This window comes from Felis catus, chromosome E2 (assembly GCF_018350175.1).
Source record: "Felis catus isolate Fca126 chromosome E2, F.catus_Fca126_mat1.0, whole genome shotgun sequence".
Classification (NCBI taxonomy): Eukaryota; Metazoa; Chordata; class Mammalia; order Carnivora; family Felidae; genus Felis; species Felis catus.
The window spans coordinates 50,642,751-50,660,941 of NC_058382.1; the positions used below are offsets into that span (position 1 = coordinate 50,642,751).

Consider the following 18,191-nt stretch of genomic DNA (forward strand, 5'->3'; position numbering starts at 1 on the left):
CCTTTTTTTTTACCCCTTCCTCCTTTTCCTCTTCTTCTTTCACTCTCTCTTCTGTTCCCCTCTTTCCCTCCCTCTTTCTACTTGTCTACCAAAGAATTTGAGTGTATTTACTGAGATAAGTACAGTAAGCTTTCTTATTGCTACTTTGACAGAGGAAATCTTATCGTTTCATTCAACAAATATTTACTGAGCCCATACATTATACTATGCCTTCTCCACATCCTGAAAGAGAGAGAGAGAGAGAGAGAGAGAGAGAGAGAGAGCATGCACACAGTGAACAGAATAGATAAAAGTATCTGCATTTTGGGGGCTTGAGTTCTCTTGGAGGGTGATAGACAATAAAAAAGTAAAATATATGGTATGATAGATGCTAATAAGATGTGTTGTGAAGACAACGTAGTCGAGGCAGGGTGGTGTGGGATTGGAAATTTTAAATAGCATGGTCATAAAATGCCCACTAAGAAGGTGGCATTGGAATAAAAGTCTGAAGGAAATAAGGGAGCACGTCATGTGTATATCTGTGAAAGAGTACTCTGAGACAGAGGACAAAGCCAGAGTAGCCACGTAGAGATGGGAATGTAGCCGATATGCTCATGGAACAGCAAGATGATTAAAACATCTGGAGCAGAGTGAGCGAAGAGAATGGCAGAAGACATTCGAAGATCAGGTGGTCAGATCATGGAGGGTTTTGAAAGGTTTAATTTTTTCAACTTGAATGCAATTGGAAAACATTAGACAATTTTGAGCAGAGGCTTGATGTGATCTAACTTACATTTTAAAGAGATTTAACAGGGGAGGTGAAAGCAAGGAGGCCATTTATAAGACCATATCACCAACCCAGCTGAGGAGTCGTAGTGGTTTGGGCCATGGGCACAATGACAATAGTTGTAGTATGGGACTAATTCAAAAGGGGAAGCAATACAGTTTGCTGATGGATTGATGTAGGTTGCAAAAGCGTCAAGAATGACACCAAGGTGCTCGGTCTAATAGTCAATTAGAGGCACAGAACTGGCATTTCCCAAGATAGAAAATATTGCTGCTGGGGTCAAGGAGTTGCAGAAGAATGTAAAGAACTCAGTTTTTGAACATATTAAAGTTGAGTTGACATGTTCAGATAGAATGTGGGGTTGTTAGTTTGAGAGTTCCAGGCTTCAGATATGTATTTGTAAGCCATCGGCATATTTAAAGCCATGAGATGGGCCAGCAGGAGTTATTGTGGATGGATAAGTGGGCATTCCAATATTAATAGGGATTGGAGGCATTCAAACATTAGTAGGTTGAAGAGGGGAGGAGGAAGAAAGAAAGAAACAGAATTACAACACTAATGAGAAAGGCAAGAGTGTTGGTGTTCTGGAGCCAAGTGAAGAAAATGTTTCAAGGAGGGGAGAATAATCAACTACGTTAATTGTTGTTGATAGATTAAGGTTAAGTAAGATGAGGGCTGAGAATTGACAAAGGACTAGTATCTAGAATATATAAAGAACCCTGGGAAATCAACAGTGGAAATAAAAAGAAACAATGCAATTAAAATAGGGATGTTATGGACTGAATTGTTTCCCCACCCCAAAGCTTATATGTTGAAGCCCTAACCCCATTGTAACTGTGTTAACTGGTAGGGTCTTTAAAGAGGTAATTTAAGGGGCGCCTGGGTGGCTCCATCGATTAAGCGTCCGACTTCAGCTCAGGTCATGATCTCAGGGTCTGTGAGTTTGAGCCCCGCGTCGGGCTCTGTGCTGACAGCTCAGAGCCTGGAGCCTGCTTCGGATTCTGTGTCTCCCTCTCTCTCTGACCCTCCCCTATTCATGCTCTGTCTCTCTCTGTCTCAAAAATAAATAAACATTTTTATGGGGCGCCTGGGTGGCGCAGTCGGTTAAGCGTCCGACTTCAGCCAGGTCACTATCTCGCGGTCCATGAGTTCAAGCCCCGCGTCAGGCTCTGGGCTGATGGCTCGGAGCCTGGAGCCTGTTTCCGATTCTGTGTCTCCCTCTCTCTCTGCCCCTCCCCCGTTCATGCTCTGTCTCTCTCTGTCCCAAAAATAAATAAACGTTGAAAAAAAAATTAAAAAAAAAATAAACATTTTTAAAAAAGAGGTAATTTAAGTTAAATGAGGTCATAAGGCTGGGGCCCTAATTTGATTGGTCTTGTGGTTTTTTGTTGTTTTTTTCTTAACGTTTATTTACTTTTGAGACAGAGAGAGACAGAGCATGAACAGGGAAGGGTCAGAGAGAGTGGGAGACACAGAATCTGAAACAGGCTCCAGGCAATGAACTGTCAGCACAGAGCCTGACGTGGGGCTTGAACTCACGGACCGCCAGATCGTGACCTGAGCCGAAGTCGGACGCTTAACCGACTGAGCCACCCAGGCGCCCCTGGTCTTGTGTTTTTATACAAAGAGGAAGAGACATCAGAGGGTTCTCTCTTCCCACCTGTGCACAGAGGAAAGGCCAAGAGAGAAGGTGGCCCTCAGCAAGCCAGGGATATAATGGGTAAAAGAGATTTCACCAAAGGGCTACAGATGGCAATTAGCACATGAAAGGATACTCAAAATCATTAGCCCCTGGGCAAATGCATATCAAAACCACGATGAGATGTCACTACACACCCTTCAAAATGGCTATAAAAATAATGATACAGAATTCTGACTAGGATGTGGAAAACCAGCTCGCTCACACATTGCTGGCGGGGATGTAAATAATACAGCCACTCTGGAAAGGACTGTGGCAGTTTCATAAAAAGTAAAACACGCAACTCTCCTATGACTCAGGGATAGCATTTATCCCAGAGAACTGAGAATTTATGTTCATACAAAAACTTTTACATGGATATTCACTGCGGCTTTGATTGTAATAGCTGAAAACTAGAAACAATCCAGATGTCTTTCAACAGGAGAATAGTTAAACAAATTTTGGTACATCCGTACATGGAATACTGTTCAGCAATAAAAAGGAATGAACTATTGATTCGCACACCAACTTGGTGTATCTTCAGAGAGAACTCTGAGTGAAAAATGTCAGTCTCAAAGGCTACCTACCTTTCATTTATGGGACATTCTTCAGATGACAATAGAGAATAGGGGTTGTAAGAGGGCTACAGAAGAGTGAGGGCAGGAGGGAAATGAGTGTGTCTATAAAAGAGAAGCATTGGAGGCTACTTGCCATGATGCAGATGTCCTGCATCTTGACTGCTATCAGTGTGAATATCCCGGTTTTGATACACTACAGTTTTGCAAGATGTTAGCGTTGGGGAAAATCTAGCTAATGGATGCACAGAATCTTTCTGTGTTATCTCTTACAACCGCACAAGAAGCTACAATAATCTCCAAATAAAAACTCAAATGCAAGAAATTATACTTCCAGCTTTTGAAATGACTCTTACCTCCAGAAAGATCCGTTTGACTAGTAAATTATCCCTTGCCTTGGCATTTCTGTATTTCACTTCAGTTTATTTACTTTTAAGAAAGGTAGTGTTACCAAACTTATCGAGTTGTGTACATTAAATACGTACAGCTCTTTACATGACAATTATACCTTAATAAAGTGGGGCAAGAAAGAAAGGTAGGGTTAGTGTGTCATATGCCTTTTTCCTTTTATAAGTAAAAGCACAGTGCCTTAAAAAATAATGGCTTTTTCAAATGTTCTTTTTTAAAAACAGCATTATTAAGGTGTAATTTAATGCCGTATAATTCATGCATATAAAGTGAACTATTCAGTGACTTTTAGTATAGTCACAGCATTGTGTAACCATTACTGCAATCAATTTTAGAACATTTTTATTATGCAGAAAGAACTCCCCACCCCTTACCCCTGTTATTCTCTAATTGCCTCCTCTCCCCAGTTCCAGAGAACCACTAATCTAACTTTCTGTCTCTATAAATCTGTTATTTTTTTTTAATTTATTTATTTATTTTGAGAGAGAGAGTGTGAATGGAGGAGGAGCAGAGAAAGGGAAAGAGAGCATCCCAAGCAGGCTGCATGCCGTCAGCGTGATGCAGGGCTCATTCCCACGAACTGTGAAATCATGATCTCAGCCGAAATCAAGAGTTGGACGCTTAACCCACTGAGCCACCCAGGCGCCCCTAAATCTGTTCTTTTTAATGGATAATCTATTAATGATATAAATAAAAGTTTATCAAAAAGAATATTTTTAAATTCTTTTTTTTAAGTTTATTTATTTTGAGAGAGAGAGACATAGAGTGTGAGTTGGTGAGGGGCACACAGAGAGGGAGAGAGACAGAATCCCAAACAGGCAACCCTCTGCCAGTGGAGAGCCCGACAAGGGCTCGAACCCACGAAACTGTGATATTATGACCTGAGCCGAAACCAAAAGTTGGATGCTCAACCAACTGAGTCACCCAGGCGCCCTTTAAATTACTTGTAATCTTAACATTCTACTAAGCTAAGTTTCCTAAATGAGCTCTTTTTTACTTTGTGTATGGAATTCAATCCTTAGTACATCTTCCTCTTCTATGTAAATAACTGTCTGGACCCCAGTATCCATTGCATTTTTTTTTTAATTTGGGAAGAATAAAAGGTGGAATTCCTGAAAGAATATTTCCAAGTTTTGAGTACCCTCTCCTGAATTTAATTGAAAAGATACGAATTATTAATTACTGAAATTTTTTAAATTATTAGTTAATTACATAGAATCACACATCATGACTTGTTTTTGTTGGGATGATAAAAGTGGTCCTATCCTCCCGATTGCAGGTGATTGCATTCCAGTCTGCCCCTGGATGCAGCTTAAGGATTTTTGAACCACCTTAGCCAGGAACTCTGTCTTCAAAAGACTTGCAGCTTCCTGCTGGCGCCCGCCTGCTGGGCTCTGCTTTGCTGGGCTTCCTGCTCTTTCCCCTCCTTTTTCGGAGGCAGTCCACGTTCTCCTGGGTGCTTCTTAGCAAGTCTGGAAAGAGCTGAGATATCATACGCCATAAACATGATTTGATCATGGAAATATTGGCCTTTGCTTTCTTTACCATTGTTTTGAATTAGCAGCAGTTTCCTAATCCAATAAAATGGTGTCTTTTTTTTCTTTTCTTTTTTATTTTTTTAACCTATTGTGAATCTGTACAATAAGGTTTGCTAACTGGGCTAAATAGGCATGATGATGTATGTGAGAATGTTTAAGCTACCTAAGGTAATACATTGTTTTCATTACTATAAAAACATTCATTGTAAAGATAGCAGCAATTCAGAAATTGGTTTTTTTTGTTTGTTTCAGCCAGGTTCCTGAAACCTTCTGCAGGATGCTTTATTGGGTTAGGTGTGATATAGAAATGAAAGAACTGAAATATTATGTCTTATAGTAATATTATCTCATGTAGACCTTTAAGGAATTCTGAGTGTTCTTTTTAATCTGACCGAATGAAGAAGATTCGGTAATGTTCCACAACTTAAAGTTACAGCTTTAATTTTCATATACATCACATTTCAACAGAAAGGCATTTAATTCCTTTTAAAAATAGGTCAGGTAAGAGCTTTTAAGAACACAAATGTATTGTTATCCCTGATTTGATATTTCGCATTTCCTTGCAGTTTTTCCTAGAGATCAAAATGTCTAAGCATAGAAATAGCTGTAAAATGGAAATAAGACTAGGCTTGGCCAACTCAGATAATATACAGTTTCATTTGGCTGTAGAAAAAAAAAAAGCCCTCAAAGTATATTCTCAGCGGAATAAATGCAGCTCTAAAATTGTTCACAGATGAGCTGAGAATTGACTTTTGAATCAGGTCCATAAGAAAAACAGAAAACGTAAACTGGATACAGCCACCGCTTGTTTGGTCCAGGATTTATAGAAAATAAATTAAAATCTAAGGAACGGAGAGAAGCTGAGGCAAGTCTGCGATTTTTAACTCTAGCTATCTGTTCCCTGCTAACATAATGAACCATTGTTTTGAAATTACTGTTTTCTGACTTCAGTGGATCAATACGTCTTCCAGGAAGGTAATTTAGATAGAATTTTAACCAATGTTGTGAGTGCGTATGGAGGCAGGTGTATATTTATATTCCGTGTGTCGAGAACTTGCTGGTGGCAGCAGCAAATACATAGTTCATTTCTCGGGTGGTGCTTCTCATCAGCCACACAGAGACACTTGGATTTCGCTCTTGCCACTTCGATCACTGCATTTATACTTTATTTCCCATGCTGTCTGCTGTATAAGGCCCACAATATTTTCTCAAAAGGAAAGTTGTAGGTATAACTGCTCCCTCCCCCCCCAAAAAAGAATGGGAAAGTAAAGATGAGAAGTGGCATGTGGACAGAAATTATAATTCAATTAATAGTCCACATAATTGTTTTCACATCCCTTAATTTATACCCCCAACCTTTTGCACATTTTCTCCTTATATTGAGCATTTTTAAACTTTTCGAGAGCCCTTTCCTACTGTTGATCACTTCACTGTTACAGGCAAAGTAAAAGATAATTTTGAATGGAAAGAGCATTTTTGTGAGAAGATCAGGAAAGTAAGTAGTGTCTTGATCTTTAATTAGGTGAGAATATTTTGAATGCCAGTCTCAGTTTAGAAAATCACAAGGCCCATTAATGAAAACAGTTAGTTGAAGGCGTAACTCTGTGAAGTGTGTGTGTTAGAAGTGTCAGAACAAAAACCGCTTTGAGCTTCTTTAGAGTTTTGTTATTCAAAGGAATGTAGGTGTTTCAGTTTTCAAGTTATAAAAAAATTAAGTCTATTAGTGAATATTTGGCAGATTTTTATCACATCACTTTGGCAGAGGGTGGTATTTGGGGTGAGGCTATTTTTCTTACATAAAATATAGCATTCAGACCATTTCTGTAGTGATCATTCCTCTCCTATGTTGGAAGGAATCCAGGATCACAATCCTTGTAAAATCTCCATTCTTCTGCCCATGTCCTGTAGAGTAAGTATATAGTTAATAGAAAAAAGAAAAGCAGGTTTGTATAAATTAGCAATATTTTTAGTAGCAGAAATACTAAAAATTGAAAATGTAATTATGCCATTCATTTCATGAATTTTTCTTTTTGATTTTTTCCTTTTTTTTTTTTTTCAAACAGGATCATTTTGGAATTCAGCTTCCTTCAATACTGAGGCTTCATACCTTCATTTTCCTACTTTCCATGGAGAACTTAGTGCAGATGTGTCTTTCTTTTTTAAGACAACAGCTTCATCTGGGGTATTTTTAGAGAACCTGGGGATTACCGATTTTATAAGGATAGAGCTACGCTGTGAGTCTCCTTTTCCTTAGAGGCCTGTGGAATTCTATTTAGTAGTAAATCCTTTAACTAATTGTTAAAGTACTGTGTTTCTACTTTATCAGCTGAATGTCTTCATTGTGTCCTTTTGAAAAAAATCTGATATTGTTAGCCTTTTTGCAAGAAAATAATTTAATATTTAACACGATAATTTGGGAATATAATTGGTATTCTCTAGAACCAATTTAAGAAGGGTTTTAAATTCAGATAATTAAAATTTTTTAAAAACTAAATTCTCAGTCAGTTACAAAGTTAATTAGATCCCCAGCCTTATAATTTTGGTATACGCTTAGATCACCATTAGTCTCTTAATATCACATGTATATTACATGCTTTTAAAATTATAGAAACTTTGAATTATTGTAAAAATTATCTTTACATAAAAGGCCAGAGCCTATTTAGTTTTCTTATTCTGGCCAAATAGCTTTACTCTTTTCTCAATATGAGAAATTAACTCTGAGGATGAATTTTTTAAGATCGGAGTTTTTTTCCCAAATGTGTTTGACTGTCTTATTCCCCCTCTGTCTTTTACTGACGTCGTTGGTTCCTTCCATAAGATTTGAGCCCTTATCTTTATATTTCCTGACTGCTATGCTATGGCGCTGTTCCTGAAGAGGACTCCGCTTTCCCCCGTGTGGACTAACTTGAACAATCTTCGTATCTCATATTTCCAGCACCGGCAGTAGTGACCTTTTCATTTGATGTGGGGAATGGACCTTTTGAAATCTCAGTGCAGTCACCCACTCATTTCAATGACAACCAGTGGCACCACGTCAAGGTTGAAAGGAACATGAAAGAGGCAACTATCCAAGTGGATCAGCTCTTACCGAAGACGCAGCCTGCTCCCACTGACGGCCATGTCCTTTTACAGCTCAACAGTCAACTCTTCGTGGGTAAGTTCTGTTGTCATTTAACTCTATGATGTCAGCGCAGTTGTGGGCCAAAATGAAATAATACCAACTATGAAAATGGTGGTAACAGCCACAACAAACCACTGTTTCCTGAGAACCTACGTCCCAGGCTGTGCCAGGTGTTTTATGCCTTCCTGGTACCCAAACCTGTGAAATGAGTTAACCCCATTTTACAGATGAGGTGACTGAGCTACCAGGGATCTAAATGCCTTGCCTTCAGGAATCTACCTAGTAAGTGAGATTTAAATTTGTATTTGATTAATGCCTAAATCTGGATTCTTACTATTACAGATTATGTAATCTGTTTGCTTTGTTTATTTGTTTTTACATTAGTGCTTTTAGTGTTATGTTGGAGGTGTTTATCTCTGTTCCCAGAGGATTTAAGGAACTCTCCCTGTAATTCCAGCTGATGCCAACCAGGGACCCTCGTCAAAAAACAGGCCAGTAGAAGAAAAAAGGAAAAGCAGGAACAAAGTGTATAAACCACCAGTTCTGCTGGTGTCTCTCATTTTGCCTATTTTTTGGATGCCTTCTGATCACCTACCTCATACTTATATCCAACTGTTCCTTTATTGCCCTAAATACATTCACTTGGTATCTATACACTTGATGGTGGAATCCTTCTGGAAGTGTTTATTTTTAATCTTGCTAATTACTTTACAGAACTCATCGACCATGAGTGCAAGGAGTTATTTCTTACTTGATCACTTTCCAGATATTTTAATGCAAAAAAGGGCACGGCAATGCTATAAAAGCAGGATAGGTTATAAATGATGAGAAACTTTTTTTCAAGCATTTTTAACAGTTGTGTTTTAGAATAAAATTCAACATACCTATTACATCGTTCATTGCTTAATAATCTTGTTTATTACTCTCACTGCAAAAGATAAGCCTATTTGTGACTTACTTGATTAAGACATATTTGGGATTTCTAATGAATTTATATACTCCTTACTTCTATCATTTATTCTTTCACTCAATAAATATTTAATGAACAGATTCTATGAATAGGGCACTGTAATAGACAATCTAATCATGATCTTGTGGCCACTCGACTGATTTAAGGGTATGGAAATAATGAGGAATACTTGAAATACCTAACTTTTAGTAACATGCTGGAAACTCAGGAAATTGACACAGATATTTCCTGAATTACAAAACCTGAGAGATCGCTGCAACCAAAGGTATGGCAATTTAAAATCTGTCAGTATCTTGGAAATAGCCTTACTATTCTTGGAAATTGAGAAGGCTGAAACAGTCCTCGAATTTTACAGTGAGGTCTGCTGCAGTTCGCCTGAACGTGACCTTTTATCCTTTGTGCGAATTTTAACTTCATAGAAATGAAGTCACTATGTATTGTGTCTGATAGGAATCCGGGCCTTAATTTGATTTCAGGTAGCTGTAGTGGCTGGAAGCACTATTATTATATCAGAAGACTGTGTTGGAACAGACTTGAGTCTTCTGCCATCAATCATGTGTTATAATTTTAATAAATATACCTAAGAGATTTCATCTTTATGGAGGCAATTGGTTAGGCTTTTGACATCCCCATATGTGTTCAAATCCAAAGGCTGCCCTATGTGAAAGTTTTATAAACTAAAATCCTCGCTGTGTTGAAGTCAAGTCATAGAAAATTAAAAAGGCAGAAAGATCTCTGAAAAATGTATCTACTCTTAATAAAAATCTGTTTATACAATTCCCTTCTTTTTACTCATAGGTTAACTGAGAAAATTGACATGGTTAATGTGATGATATTGAAAGAAGAACTCGTTTTATTTTATTTTATTTTATTTTATTTTATTTTATTTTATTTTATTTTATTTTACTTTCTTCCAAGATTTTACTTAAATTCATGTTAACTGTTAACATATAGTGTAATATTGGTTTCAGGAGTAGAATTCAGTCATCCATCACTTACATACAACACCCAGTGTTCAACACAACAAGTGCCCTTCTTAATGCCCATCACCCATACAGCCCGTCTCCCACCCATTTCCTTCCATCAGCCCTCAGTTTGCTCTCTATAGTTAAGTCTCTTAACTCCCTCACTGTTTGGTCTGATTTTTTCTTCCCTTCCCCTATGTTCATCTGTTTTGTTTCTTAATTCCACATATGAGTGAAATCATACGGTATTTGTCTTTTCTCTGCCTGACTTATTTCGCTTAGCCTAATACACTTTAGCTCCATCCACGTTTTTGCAAATGGTAAGATTTCATTCTTTTTGGTGGCTGAGTATTATTCCATTGTATATATATATACACCACATCTTCTTTATCCTTTCACCAGTCAATGGACATTTGGGCTCTTTCCATAATTTGGCTATTGCTGATAGTGCTGCTGTGAACATTGGGGTGCGTGTGCCCCCTTTGAATTGGTATTTTTGTATCCTTTGGGTAAAATACCTAGTAGTGCAATTGCTGGGTCTGAGGGTAGTTCTATTTTCAACTTTTTGAGAAGCCACACTGTTTTCCGGAGTGGCTACACCAGTCCCACCAATAGTGTAAGAGGATGTCCCTTTTTCCACATCCTCATCAACATCAGTTGTTTCCTGAGTTGTTCATTTTAGCCATTCTGACAGGTGTGAGGTCATATCTCATTGTGGTTTTGATTGTATTTCCCCAATGATGAGTGATATTGAGCATTTTTTCTTTCATGTGTCTGTTAGCCATCTGGATGTCTTCTTTGGAGAAATGTCTGTTCATACCTTCTTCCCATTTTTCCACTGGATTATTTATTTTTTGGGTGTTGAGTTTCATAAGTTCTTTATAGATTTTGGATACTAGCCATGTTACCCATTATGTCATTTGCAAATACTTTCTCCCATTGCCTAGGTTGTATTTTAGTTGTTTTTTTTTTTTTAATTTTTTTCAACGTTTTTTATTTATTTTTGGGACAGAGAGAGACAGAGCATGAATGGGGGAGGGGCAGAGACAGAGGGAGACACAGAATCGGAAACAGGCTCCAGGCTCTGAGCCATCAGCCCAGAGCCTGACGCGGGGCTTGAACCCACGGACCGCGAGATCATGACCTGGCTGAAGTCAGACGCTTAACCGACTGCGCCACCCAGGCACCCCGGTTGTATTTTAGTTTTGTTGATTGTTTTCTTCACTGTGCAGAAGTTTGTGTTTTTTTTTTTTAATTTTTATTTTCAACGTTTATTTATTTTTGGGACAGAGAGAGACAGAGCATGAACAGGGGAGGGGCAGAGAGAGAGGGAGACACAGAATCGGAAACAGGCTCCAGGCTCCGAGCCATCAGCCCAGAGCCTGACGCGGGGCTCGAACTCACAGACCGCGAGATCGTGACCTGGCTGAAGTCGGACGCTTAACCGACTGCGCCACCCAGGCACCCCAAGTGCAGAAGTTTTTTATCTTGATGAGGTCCCGGTAGTTTATTTTGTTTCCTTTGCCTCTGGAGATGTGTCTAGTAAGCAGTTGCTCCAGCCAGAGTCAAAGAGGTTACTGCCTGTGTTCTCCTCCAGGATTTTGTTGGTTTCCTATCTTACATGTAGGTCTTTCATCCATTTTGAATTTGTTTTTGTGTATGGTGTAAGAAAGCGGTCCAGGTTCATTCTTATGTATGCTGCCGTCCATTTTCCCAGCACCATTTGTTGAAGCAGTTGTCTTTTTTTCCATTGGATATACTTTCCTGCTTTGTCAAAGATGAGTTGAGCATAAAGTTATGGGTCCAATTCTGGATTCTCCATTCTGTTCCACTGATCTATGTGTCTCTTTTTGTGCCAGTACTTTCTGTTTTGATGATCACAGCTTTGTAATACAGCTTGAAGTCTGGCATTGTGATACCTCCTACTTTGCTTTTCTTTTTGAACATTACTTTGGCTATTTGGGGTCTTTTATGGTTCAAATACAAATTTTAGGATATTTGTTCTAGGTCTGTGAAAAATGCTGGTGTTATTTTGATAGGGATTGCGTTGAATGTGTAGATTGCTTTGTGTGGTGTAGACATTTTAACAATATCTACTCTTCGAATCAAAGGCATGGAATTTTTTTCCATTTCTTTGTTTCTTCTTCAGTTTTTTCATAAATGTTCTTTGGTTTTCAGAGCACAAATCTTTTGCCTGTTTGGTTGGGTTTATTCACAGGTATCTTATGGTTTTTGGTGCAATTGTAAATGGGATAGATTCCTTGATTTCTCTTTTCTGCCGCTTCACTGTTGGTGTATCAAAATGCAACCAATTTCTATACATTGATTTCATACCCTGCAACTTTGCTGAATTCGTGTGTCAGCTCTAGCACTTTTTTGGTGGAGTCTTTCAGGTTTTCCATGTAGAGTGAAATCTGTGAAGAGTGAAAGTTTGACTTTATCCTTACCAATTTGGATGCCTTTTATTTCTTTTTGTTGTCTGATGGCTGAGGCTAGGACTTCCAGTGCTATGTGGAATAAAAGTGGTGAGAGTGGACATCCGTGTTGTATTCCTGACTTTAGGGGAAATGCTCTCAGTTTTTCCCGATTAAGTATGATATTAGCTGTGGGTCTTTTATATATGGCCTTTATGATGTTGAGATTTCCTTCTGTCTCTACTTCATTGAGGGTTTTTATCAAGAAAGGATGTTGTATTTTGTCAAATGCCTTTTCTGCATCTATTGAGAAGATCATATGGTTCTTTTCTGTTCTTTTATTAATGTGGTGTATCACATTGATTGATTTGAATATGGAACCACTCCTGCAGGCCAAGAATGACTCCCACTTGAATGTGGTGAATAATTCTCTTAATGTACTGTCGGATTTGATTTGCTAGTATCTTGTTGAGAATTTTTGCATCCATGTTCATCAGGGATGTTGGTTTGTAGTTCTCCTTTTTAGTGGGATCTTTGCCTGGTTTTGGAATCAAGGCAATGCTGACCTCATAGAATGAATTTGGAAGTTTTCCTTCCATTTCTCTTTTTGGAACAGTTCAGAAGAATAGGTTTTAACTCTTTTTAAATGTTTGCTAGAATTCCTCTGGGAAGCCATCTGGCCCTGGACTTTTGAGAGTTGGAAGATTTTTGATTACTGATCCTATTTATTTGCTGGTTATGGGCCTGTTCAAATTTTCTATTTCTTCCTGTTTCAGATTTGGTAGTTTATGTGTTTCTAGGAATTTATCCATTTCTTCCAGATTGCCCAGTTTGTTGGCATATAATTGCTTATGATATTCTCTTATAATTGTATTTCTGTGGTGTTGGTTGTGATCTCTCCTCTTTCATTCATGATTTTATTTATTTGGGTCCTTTCTCTTTTCTTTTTGATAAGTCTGGCTAGGGGGTTTATCAATTTTGTTAATTCTTTCAAAAAACCATCTCCGAGTTTTATTGTTTTTTTTTTTTTAATTTGTATATGCTTTATTTCTGGTGTAATCTTTATTATTTCTCTTCTTCTGCTGGCTTTGGGTTTTATTTGCTGTTCTTTTTCCAGCTCCTTTAGGTGTAAGGTTAGTTTGTATATTTGAGACTTTTCTTGCTTCCTGATTGAGGAAGCTATCTACTTCCCTCTTCTTCCCTACTTCTCGCTATCTACTTCCCTCGTAAGACCACCTTTCCTGTATCCCAAAGGTTTTGGACTATTGTGTTTTCATTTTCATTTGCTTCCATGTATTTTTTCAATTTCTTCTCTAATTTCCTGGTTAACCCATTCATTCATTGACAGGATGTTCTTTATTTTCCATATATTTGTAATCTTTCCCGATTTTTTCTTGTGGTTGACTTCAAGTTTCAGTGTGGTCTGAAAATATGCAAAGAATGATCTCAGTCTTTTTGTACTGGTTGAAGCCTGATTTGTGACCCAGTGTGTGATCTCTTCTGGAAAATGTTCCACGTGCATTCTAAATGTGTCTTCTGCTGCTCTGGGATGAAATCCTCTGAATATATCTGTTAAGTCCATCTGGTCTGGTGTGTCATTCAAAGCCATTGTTTCCCAGTTGATTTTGTGTCCATTGCTGTAAGTAGACTGTTGAAGTCTTCTACTATTACAGTATTGTTACCAATGAATTTCAGTAAGTGTGTTGTTTATTGATTTATATATTTGGCTTCTCCCAAGTTGAATGCAAAAATAGTTACTATTGTTAGACCTTGTTGGATAGACCTTTTTATTTTATTAGGCGATAGTGCCCTTCTTCATCTCTTTTTACAGTCTTTGGTTAAAAATCCAGTTTGTCTGATTTTGGCTCCAGTATGGCTATGCCAGCTTACTTTTGATGTCCCTTAGCATGACAAATGGTTCTCCACCTCCTCACTTTAAAACTGGAGGTGTCTTTGGGTCTAAAATGGGTCTCTTTCAACCAGCATATTTATGGGTCTTGGTTTTTTATCCATTCTGATGCCCTGTGTCTCTTGATTGGGGAGCATTTAAGGACCCATGTTTTAAAAAAGGCTTAGGGAGAGGCAGGTCACTGGCTGTCAGAGAGCACATCAGGGTTTTCTTTTATCTCTATTTCTACCACATGAGTAGACCACGCTCTTAGGAACAGGGCCCAACCTAGTCATTAAAAAATGACACTTACAAGACGGAATATTAACTTATCAATTTATAACATTACTAATAAACACATCAAGATATTTTTTTAATTTCTAGATTAACATACTTCAATGGGAGTTAAATCATAATTTAAAAAGTTACAATGTGGGGCACCTGGTGGCTCAGTCGGTTGAGCGTCCGACTTCAGCTCAGGTCATGGTCTCATGGTTCACGGGTTCGAGCCGCGCATCAGGCTCTGTGCTGACAGCTCAGAGCCTGGAGCCTGCTTTGGATTCTGTGTCTCCCTCTCTCTCTCTGCCCCTCCCCTGCTTGTGCTCAGTCTCTCTCTGTCTCTCAAAAATAAATAATTGTTAAAAAAATTTTTTTTAAGTTACAATGAATTAGTGCAAAGTGGGTGAAAAGCTAGTAAAAAATCAATAAAAATTAGAGCTAACTTAGTGTAGCGTTTACTGAGACCAAAAACTAGCTCTCTGCATTCTTATAGTATATTTCAGTGGAAGAGACAAGAGGCAGCCAATAAAAGAGTAAATAGTAAGATAATATAGTTATTATTTATAACATATGTTGTTAATACACATATACACACATGCATGTATGCACACATATATCTATGTGTGTGTGTATATATGTATATACAGACACAATTTCAGATAATGATCAATTCTATAAAAAGTCAAGCAATAAATTATGTTAAGGGGCTTCTACTTTCACCAGGGTGGTCAGGAGAGTGCTCTCTGAGGACCTTACATTTGAACAGAGGCCAGAGGAAGCAGAAGAGGGAACGTGAACGTCTGGAGGGAGAGAATTCCCAGCAGAGGAACCATGGCTCAAAGCGAAGTGAAGGAGTCAGGGAGCAAGGAGGAAGCCATGGTAGCAGGACGGTAGAGTTGGTCTGAGGGAAAGCCTGTTGCAAATCATGGTCACTTTGACTGGGCCTTGAGACTGGACTGTGGTGAGGAATCTGGGTCTTATTCTGAGGCTCAGAGGAGCGCATGATCTAATGTACCTTTCCACATCTTCCTGACCACTGTGAAGAATGTGGATGGAGGGAACAGGGTAGAAGCAGGCTAGGGCAGTGGTCCCTGTGAGAGAGGATGTTGGTGTGGGCTGAAGCGGACATGGTGAAAAGCAGCGTTGGGCCGTACTTTAAGTGTATATACACACAACTTGTGGTGGATTTGTTGTTGCTGCTAGTGTGTGACTCCTTACTCCTGCTAATCTTCTCGGGGACAAGACACTTCTCTTAGGTCTCTGGGATTCTCACATCATTTCGCACTTTTCAATTTCAACTGAAGTTAGCTTTTCTTGTTTTCTTCCTTTATCCTAACCTGTAGGATGATTCACGCCATTCCCTGACCCTTCAGTCTAGATTATATACTACAAACTCTATAAACCATACTCTTTCAGGCAGCAAAAGACTGGTGGTCCTTCTTCACACCCTGGAGAAAATACCTCCCCTCCTTCCTTTTCTTCAGTGAGATCCCACCCGCCCCATAATCACACTCTCCCCGGAAATCGGCCTTCTTTGTTCATATGTTCTGTGACAGTACATGTCAGATGTAGAAGGCACCTTCTCTTGGACACTGTTTCCCCACATACGAATACCTTCCAATATTCTAGAGCTAAGTGTGTTCCCAGAGTCATGACTCTGTGGGTGAGTAGGAGTCTCTCTTCTAATGCAACAGAATTGATCTTCTGGTTCACAATTTAAAAGGTAATTTCATTCCCCTTACTTATAAGTTCAAGAGTTTAATTTGTAGTTCACCCATCATTCTTAAAATTAATTATGGCTAATCAGTATTCTTAAGTGTGCATAATGACTATCATTTGTTTTGGGGTATCAGTATATATTAATGAGATAAATGTAACTATAAAGAGTAAGTCTATAGTTCAGTATAATTTTTTTTCCTGAAAAATGTTTAAATCCAGACAGTGATGATGATGATGATGATGATGATGATGATGATGATGGTGATTTCAGTTACATAGAAACACGTCTTTTTTAAAAAAACTTTTTTTAATGTTTTATTTATTTTTGAGAGAGTGCAAGTGGGGGAGGGGCAGAGAGAGAGGGAGACAGAGGATCCAAACCAGGCTCTGCACTGACAGCAGTGAGCCTGATGTGGGGTTGAACTCACGGACGGCAAGATCATGACCTGAGCCAAAGTCAGACGCTCAGCCGACTGAGCCCTCCTCAACTGTAAGACTAAGCTAATGGGGGCGCCTGGGTGGCGCAGTCGGTTAAGCGTCCGACTTCAGCCAGGTCACGATCTCGCGGTCTGTGAATTCGAGCCCCGCGTCAGGCTCTGGGCTGATGGCTCAGAGCCTGGAGCCTGTTTCCGATTCTGTGTCTCCCTCTCTCTCTGCCCCTCCCCCGTTCATGCTCTGTCTCTCTCTGTCCCAAAAATAAATAAAAAAACGTTGAAAAAAAAATTTTTTTTTAATTAAAAAAAAAGACTAAGCTAATGTTAGTCATTCTAAGATAGATTATGTTAGCATCCCAGCATTTAGTCGCTTTTGCCAGAAATGTACCTTCTTGCTTGTAAACAAATTTGGCAGAAAACATTAACACTATTGTGGAATATTTCAAATACCAAATAAAGTCCTTTTATAATACAACAAATATGAAACATTAGAAAATTTGATAATGTAGAAATATATTTGTTTGAGATATATCTTTAACACTTTTACCTACAAGTAAAATGTGGATATCTGGATATATGTTAATTTTGATTCCAGTTATATTCTCCATCTCACTGTGCTACCACAGCCTGGTCAATGTTGATATGTCCACAATGTGGACATTACTTTTTTTTTTTTTTTTTGGGTGGTGTCTCAGAAATGACTAGTAGGATGGGATGTCATGGAAAACATCTAAGGTGTTTTCTCCATTACTGGCTTCAAACCTCCCTGATGGTCTAGTGGGTAGGATTCGGCACTCTCTCCATTGCTGGCTTCACTCTCTCCTCTAAAGACCAATCATGAAGTGTGTCCACATCTCAGAGTGTAACTCTGAGGCCAGACTAATGCTTCACCTTCTGAACAAAATCAGTGAAAATAAGTAGAAAGCAAGATAAAAACGTGATTCAGCTGGGCAACAATGATCTATGACATTGAAATGGAAATAAAGGAAATGGTCATTTCAGAGATGGAACTGTTAGTCTACACCAAAGAATGATAGAACGGAAGGTTTTTAACAATACCTGCAGTTCCAAACATTAGAACAAGTATCTTCATCTAAACCAAACTATAGGATTCCATGCAAAGTGAAGGAGTAATAAAATAATGAACACAAAGCCTTGTATGAGACAGTGGAAACATTTAACGTGAATGTAATGTGATTAGAAACAGTGAACACCAATGCAGTGACAATCTCCTCTCCTTCCCCAAATATCCCAACTGTCAGATGGCTTCTCATAATAAAAATGGCACTTCACCCTTTAGTTCGAGCCTTCTAGTTCTTTCTCCATTCTTGTTCTTATTTATGGCACTGAGTCTTTACTGACCTTTTCACATTCTTTCACTTTGTCCTTTGTGTGTGTATGTGATTTATGATGTGTCTGAGTTAAAAAGTCCTATT

General features: G+C 38.6%; 1 protein-coding gene across 4 annotated transcripts in view; it reads left to right on the forward strand.

Moving 5' to 3' along the window:
* CNTNAP4 (contactin associated protein family member 4) overlaps positions 1-18,191 on the forward strand; it is a 252,819-nt gene that overhangs the window by 206,781 nt on the left and 27,847 nt on the right. For all 4 annotated transcript variants that reach the window (XM_023245047.2, XM_023245046.2, XM_045046819.1 and 1 more), the window contains 2 exons: positions 7,029-7,199; positions 7,901-8,119. In XM_023245047.2, the coding sequence (XP_023100815.2) occupies positions 7,029-7,199; positions 7,901-8,119 (390 nt within the window). The remainder of the gene's footprint in view (positions 1-7,028; positions 7,200-7,900; positions 8,120-18,191) is intronic.